Source organism: Poecilia latipinna, unplaced genomic scaffold, assembly GCF_001443285.1.
Source record: "Poecilia latipinna isolate Pla-1442-1.1 unplaced genomic scaffold, P_latipinna-1.0 Scaffold798, whole genome shotgun sequence".
In the NCBI taxonomy this organism is placed as follows: domain Eukaryota; kingdom Metazoa; phylum Chordata; class Actinopteri; order Cyprinodontiformes; family Poeciliidae; genus Poecilia; species Poecilia latipinna.
The window spans coordinates 153,960-161,515 of NW_015113414.1; the positions used below are offsets into that span (position 1 = coordinate 153,960).

Here is a 7,556-nt window from a genome sequence, read left to right on the forward strand (position 1 = left end):
TAGCCCATAACTGTTACATAATACAGGGAAAAATAAAACGGCAAAAAAGTAATGAGTACCATTTTTTTTACATTTTTTATTGCATCTAAATTTCCATTTCCATCATATCAAAATATATCAAATATCGTAAAACTTATGGTTTGTTGCATAACCTCATAATTATGATTATCCTCATGAATCTCCAGATGTTCCATCCATCCCCTTTAATTTATTTCTTCAATAAATCTTATTATCCTTCCATTGTGTTGTGATCAATTTGTGTTTTGTCTAAAAAGAGAGAAAAACTATAATCTACTGGTTTTGTAAATCATCTGATTCTGTAAACAAAATAACAGAATTCTCTACTTATTTAACCAAAAAATGAAATACCTTCGAAAATGATCCTGTTCGTCACTCAAACACGTTTCTTCCTTCTCTCTCTTTTGAGGCCCATTTGGAGGATGAGGTTGAGGTTTGACAAACTCCTGCGGGGAGCAGCCGAGTGGAGGGTGTGTGACGGAGAGGCAGAGTGGAGGGTGTGTGACGGAGAGGCAGAGTGGAGGGTGTGTGACGGAGAGGCAGAGCTTGTAGAATAAAGAGCATGGTGACAGTTTCTGACAGAGATCTGACAGCTGCTGCAGGTTCACATCAGCCATCTGCAGCAAAGCAGTTCTGCCGAGTCTGCACACCTCGCGTCACATCAAGTCAGCTTTTTACCCACAGATCCCAAAAGTTCAGGACGGGTCCCTCCGTATGTGTGTGTACCTGCATTCATGCATGCGTGTGTGTGTGTAGGAGTGAGGGAACCAGAGGGAGCTTCTATATGCACATTTGCAAAGTGATAGTACAAGAGCTGCAGAGTGTGTGTGTACACCGGAGAATTAGAGATGGAGAGGTTGTGTCTGTCTGTTTGAGATGCTACTTTATACACTCTTTAGTGTGTGTGTGTGCATGTGTGTGTGTGTGTGTGTGGGTGTGTGTGTGTGTGTGTGTGTGTGCGTTAGCTGTCGACCAGGATTTACCCTCAGTGAGACTTAATCTGAGTGTCGGCAGGATTCTCTAAAGGTTAGACAGAAACAGAGGAGTGTAGTAAACGTTGGTACTGACCTCATTTCCAAACCTCAGCCCTTCCTCAGGTCTGTAATATTGAATTTTTATGGAGTGTTTTTGTGTCTCTGTGTGTCTCAGGGAAAAAGGAAAAAAAAAATCAAAAGAAAATACTTTCTTCTTTGTTCTAGTGAAGTTGATAAAATTTTGTTTTGTTCTCATTTTATAGAAAAGAAAGAGGTTAAAATACTTTATTAGAAAAAGATTGAACAGTCATTTAACTCTTTTGAAACTAGAATCAGATGTTAATATTTTAAGAGAAATCTCGATATCTAAAGCTCTGCTCAGGAAGTCAGAACAGGGATGTGATCTAAGAATAAGAAAAACAGAATAAAATAAAACTGGATTGTTTATTAACTGTAATATTTTAAATTCAAGCTTTGCAAGTAATTCTAAAATTTTCCACATATGTATAATTTGGGGGGGCATTAAAATTCACTCAGAGTTAGGAATGTGAAATATTTGCTCTTGATGTTGAATTTCAACATTTTTTTCAGGCACAATACAGAAACTAAAAAAAGAGCTGAATGCACAGATATACATTTATTATAGATTTTCTCTAATCTCATAGTTATTAAAATTATACATACAGTCTAAAATCTACATAGAGCCGTAATATTAGAGCTCTAACACCTTGACTGCTCATATTTTAAACAAACTTCTGGTGTATCTGAACACACATCTTGGAGCAGCATCAGATTTAACTTAAGATGGAAATGAAATACCTGCAGCAGAAGCAATCCTTAAGGACGATTAAGATTTGGGATGTTGAAATAACATTTTCTTAAAGGTATTTTCCAAGTTTATTTTCACAACAGGAATCACAGTATTGATTGTTTTCAACCTTTTTGCCAAATTCTGACAGATTCTTGTCAAAAATCCATTTTTACTCACTTATTCCTTCCATTTATGCTGCAAAATGACAAAATCTACTTTGCCACCTGAGTGTAATATTTCGAGGGAGAGTGAATTTAATCAGTACAAACAGTGCAATGATCCTACAAAGCTGATTGGCTGTAGACTGTCTGCCCTGACATGGGTGTGTGTGTGTGTGTGTCTTTGGCGGGTGGAAGGAAGGGGGTCAGGGGTTTGAATGGCCAGTGGTGGTGGAGGGGTGCAAAAAACAGCTTAAATTGATCGAACATTTAGATTACTAGTTCTTCCCCAAACCTTATCCTCAAGCAAAACCCTGTTAATCAGACGCCAATTAAAATCATGTGTGCTGAATTAGGGAAATGCCTAAAACTTGCAGGGCAGTGGGCCTGGTGGACCGGTGGTGAAAAACACTGGATTCGATGTTGGCATTTCAATCAATGGATGTTAATTGGCTAGAATTGAATGGTTGTTTGATGGTTGATCCAGCTTCTGTTGTTGACCTTAACCATAAATTCAACCTTTGTGATCATAATTCAACATTGAATTAACATCTTTTGCAAACAAGCCAATAGTGAAGTGGCTGTGTGTTTGGGACATCCCACTCATGTAAACGGTGGGGGTGGACCCCTCCACTCCTTGTAGTAAGTTGTAGATGTTTTTGTGTCAATATATCACACACACACAGTCAGTGAGAATTGTTATGAAAAAGTAAGAAAATGGACAGAAAGGAATCACCACCGACTATCCTCTGCAGTGGTTAATTTAAATGTGATAACCCCCGCTCAGTAATAAAATGCTCTGACCTCTGGGTCAGCGCTGATGAGGAGGAGAGGAGGGGAAGGGGTGCGGCAATACATCTGACATTGATTCAACATTGATCAGTCGTTGATCAGACATTAGCATTTCATTCATTAGATTTCAACCACAAAACAACATTGATTCAATGACACAGTTTCAACATTAGTTAATTGGCTAGAATTGAATGGTTGTTTTATAGTTGATCCACCATCAGTTGCCGACCTAAACCAAACATGCAACCTTTGTGATGATAATTCAACATTGAATTAACATATTTTCCAACAAGCCAACAGCGAAGCAGCTGTGTGGTTGGGACATCCCACTCATGTAAACGGTGGGGGTGGACCGCTCCACTCCTTGTAGTAAGTTGTAGATGTTTTTGTGTCAATATATCCCACACACACAGTCAGCTAGAATTGTTATGAACAAGTAAGAAAATGTACAGAAAGGAATCACCACCGACTATCCTCTGCAGTGGTTAATTTAACTGTGATAACCCCCGCTCAGTAATAAAATGCTCTGACCCAGAGCGCTGATGAGGAGGAGAGGAGGGGAAGGTGTGCAGCAAAACAGCTGGCATTGATTCAACATTGATCAGATGTTGATCAGACGTTGACATTTCAGTCATTAGATTTCAACCACAAAACAACATTGATTCAACGACACAGTTTCAATGTTAGTCAATTAGCTAGAGGTAGAAGGTTGTTTGATGGTTGATCCACCGTCATTTGTCGACTTCAAACAAAAATCAACCATTCTAACTATAATTCAACGTTGATTTAACGTCGTATGCTATCTGGGTCTAAATGCTGTGATTTGTTAAAGTTTTACAGCTTTATAAAATGATGCATTATCAGCAACACCAAACAAACTGATATGAATATGATTCAAACTTTCTGTGTCCTGTTGCCATTAAACAGCAGTGAGGAAACAGGCAAAAGACTTTGATGACCAACTAAACACATCCAGTTTCTTCAGGAGCAAAGATTCTTCCATGCTATCTGAAGCTGTGGAGAGCTAACATGTTAGCAATCTGAGTTTAGTGACTCAGTCTTAACAGAAAACTGTTGTGAAGACAGTTAAATTGAAACTTTATTGCACTCATAGCCTTCCTCTTCCTGGTTTCAAACACTGAAGGTGGGTGGACCCAGCAGCTACTGAAGGTAGAAGCTGATTGGCTGTAGCCTCTCTGCCCTGACATGTGATTGGTGGATCGGAGTTCAAGGTTGTTTCTATTCTCAGTAAACGAAACTAACACAGTCAGTGTGACTGAGGAGAAATGGAGCAGCAGGCAGTTCAGCTGGACCGAGAAACCTTCTCCTGTTCCATCTGTCTGGATCTACTGAAGGATCCAGTGGCTATTCCCTGTGGACACAGCTACTGTATGAACTGTATTACCAACTTCTGGGATGAAGGTGAGAAGAAGAAGAACTACCACTGTCCTCAGTGCAGGAAAACCTTCACACAGAGGCCTGACCTGCAGAAAAACACCATGTTAGCAGCTTTAGTGGAGCAGCTGAAGAAGACTGGACTCCAAGCTGCTCCTGCTGACCTCTGTTATGCTGGACCTGAAGATGTGGCCTGTGATTCCTGCACTGGAAGAAAACTGAAAGCCATCAAGTCCTGTTTATTCTGTCTGGCCTCTTTCTGTGAGAAACACCTTCAGCCTCATTATGATGTGGCTCCATATAAGAAACACAAGCTGGTGGAGCCGTCCAAGAACCTCCAGAAGAACATCTGCTCTCGTCATGATGAGGTGATGAAGATGTTCTGCCGCACTGATCAGAAGTGTATCTGTTATCTCTGCTCTGTGGATGAACATAAAGGCCATGAAACAGTGTCAGCTGCAGCAGAAAGGACTGAGAGGCAGAGAGAGCTGGAGGAGAGACGAGGAAACATCCAGCAGATGATCCAGGACCAGGAGAAAGATGTGAAGCTGCTTCAGCAGGAGGTGGAGGCCATCAATCGCTCTGCTGATAAAACAGTGGAGGACAGTGAGAAGATCTTCACTGAGCTGATCCGTCTCCTCCAGGAAAGAAGCTCTGAGGTGAAGCAGCAGATCAGATCCCAGCAGGAATCTGAAGTGAGCCGAGTCAAAGATGTTCAGGAGAAGCTGGAGCAGGAGATCACCGAGCTGAGGAGGAAAGACGCTGAGCTGGAGCAGCTCTCACACACAGAGGATCACAACCAGTTTCTCCTCAACTTCCCCTCACTGCCAGCACTCAGTGAGTCGACACACTCATCCAGCATCAACATCCGTCCTCTGAGACACTTTGAGGACGTGACAGCAGCTGTGTCAGAGCTCAGAGGCAAACTACAGGACGTCCTGAGAGACTCATGGACAAACATCTCACTGAAGGTCACTGAGGTGGATGTTCTACTGTCAGAACCAGAACCAAAGAGCAGAGCTGGATTCTTAAGATATTCATGTGAAATTTCACTGGATCCAAACACAGCACACACACGGCTGTTACTATCAAAGGGAAACAGGAAGATGACAGGAATGAATCAGGATCAGTCTTATTCTAGTCACCCAGACAGATTCACTAATTGGTGTCAGGTTCTGAGTAGAGAGAGTCTGACTGGACGTTGTTACTGGGAGGTGGAGTGGAGCGGGACACAGGTTTATATAGCAGTCGCATACAAGAACATCAGCAGAGTAGGAAGTGGGAATGAATGTAGATTTGGACATAATGATAAATCTTGGGCATTAGATTGTTCCCAAAGCAGTTTTAGATTTGGTCACAACAACATCTGGACCTCCATCTCAGGTCCTGCTTCCTCCAGAGTCGGAGTGTACCTGAATCACACAGCAGGTATTCTGTCCTTCTACAGCGTCTCTGGAACCATGACTCTCCTCCACAGAGTCCAGACCACATTCACTCAGCCGCTACTGGCTGGAGTTTGGGTTTGTTACATTGGAGACTCTGCAGAGATCTGTAAACCCAAATAGATTTTCTCTCTGATTGTTGACCAGGGTTCATTGCTCTGAAGTCTCTGCTCTGCTGTTCTGATCTTTATTTTTCTGGTTTAAATGTTGTTATTTGTATTAAAGGATCTATTAAATAAATCACTACTGATTTTTTTTCTTTTAATCTCATGAGACAGAAATATTTCTCTTCATGGAAATCTAACATTCTCAGGGCTCTAATAGTTTTACTTTAATATTTGTTTTGTTGTATTTGGATGTTTTTGTTCTTGTTTAAATCAGTTGAGTTTGAAGTGAACTGAACTTGATTCTGTTTTCTTTATTTTGATCCAAAGAAAATAACTGATACTAACATCAACTCAAAACTGATGCTGTTTTCTTAATTCTTCATATTCAGATAAAAAAAATCTGTTCTGTGTATTTTACCTTCTTCAATAAAACAACTTGACTACAGAGAAATATGGAAAATCTTCTCTTCATTATTACAATTTGTCATTAAAATTCAGTTTTCTTCAGAGTGTCTCATGATACTGAAGAAGGTCAGATGTTTGGTTTCACCTTCTTTTATTAACAACACTCTGCTTCCACTGCTGCATAGAGATTACATGAATAAAGGTTTTAGTTAACCTGCCAATATAATCAAATATTCAACTAAAGATTTATCTGAACCTTTTTTGCATGGGCATAAGTAAGTTCCATTACAACAGAAAGGCACCACAAAATATAAATATCTTTGCTCAACAACCACAAAACATCATCCCACATAATAACCAAAAGTCTAACGAAAGACTCAGCCAGTCTTGGTTGCCATGGTGATCTGCCATCTGCTGAGTCAGCTCATTTTGCCGCTGTTGTGGCCCTTTCATTTACTCCTGCACTCTCCTGTGTCCTGATGATCACATTAAAGCTCTCTTTGTCACACCCAGTCAAATTTTCATTTAAATCCTTTACATATCTCTGGTCCAACACAACTAAATCAATGGCTGAATTACTTTCTACTCATTACTTCACTGCCATCTAGTGGTGATTTAAATGTTCCAAGTGTCAAACATATGCTAAGACCAAAAACAAGATGATGGATGGATAGACAGACGGACAAACAGACGGATGGATGGACAGTCATTCAGTTCAAAATGGCAACCTGCTCAAATCCTGACTGAGCTATGTGGCACTTTTCAAACACAAAGGAAACTTATACCAAAAAAAACTCAGAGTGCCTATATGTGATAGTCTTAAAGATTTTAATCATCAAAAACATGTCATATATGTCTGAAGAGACAAAAAAAACTGTCTAAAAACAAAATCATATTTAAAACAAGGGGAACCTGTAGTGCTGAAGAAGCAAACAATTGCGACATGACATAGATGTAAAATGTAATTTCCTGAAGAAAGTTACAGAAAGGACAAGAAAATGCTGCAAACATGCTCATTTATGCAAAACTGTTAAAAGATAAAAACATAATTTGTAACTTTCATGTGTTGAAACAGTGTTTTCACACTACACAGACAGTCTTTGTGTAATGTGTCTTTGTCAAAAATCACTTACATTTTTCAAACTGAATTACAGAATAAATGAACCGTTTACTGAGGTTCTAATTTACTGAAGTGCATTTGGGCATCTAGTTGAACTTTTCCTGCTGAACAGAGTGGTGATCTTCTTTTGTCTGAACCTCGGTGGTTTGGTACCCTTCATGTGACCGTAGTTTGACGGGAAGCCAAATGGCTCAGCTCCCCCGATCTCATCCACTCTCCAAACACTGAATATTAAAACGCATAATACATGCAGTTTCTCCTTACTTGCACTTTTCCCCCTGTAATTCTTTGTCGTGCACTGGTGCCTAATGTGCTGATTTAGATGTGGGGTGTC

The 7,556-nt window shown here is 40.1% G+C and overlaps 1 protein-coding gene across 1 annotated transcript; it reads left to right on the forward strand.

Moving 5' to 3' along the window:
- The first annotated feature begins 4,014 nt into the window (after positions 1-4,014).
- LOC106956216 (tripartite motif-containing protein 16-like) lies at positions 4,015-6,148 on the forward strand. The gene has a single exon (XM_015046917.1). It carries the CDS (start codon positions 4,040-4,042, stop codon positions 5,711-5,713), a length of 1,674 nt encoding a protein of 557 aa, XP_014902403.1. The 5' UTR covers positions 4,015-4,039; the 3' UTR covers positions 5,714-6,148.
- Positions 6,149-7,556: the final 1,408 nt, after the last annotated feature.

Bases quoted from the DNA above. Each gene is read 5' to 3' on its own strand.
- LOC106956216 (XM_015046917.1), top strand. From the start codon at position 4,040: ATGGAGCAGCAGGCAGTTCAGCTGGACCGAGAAACCTTCTCCTGTTCC.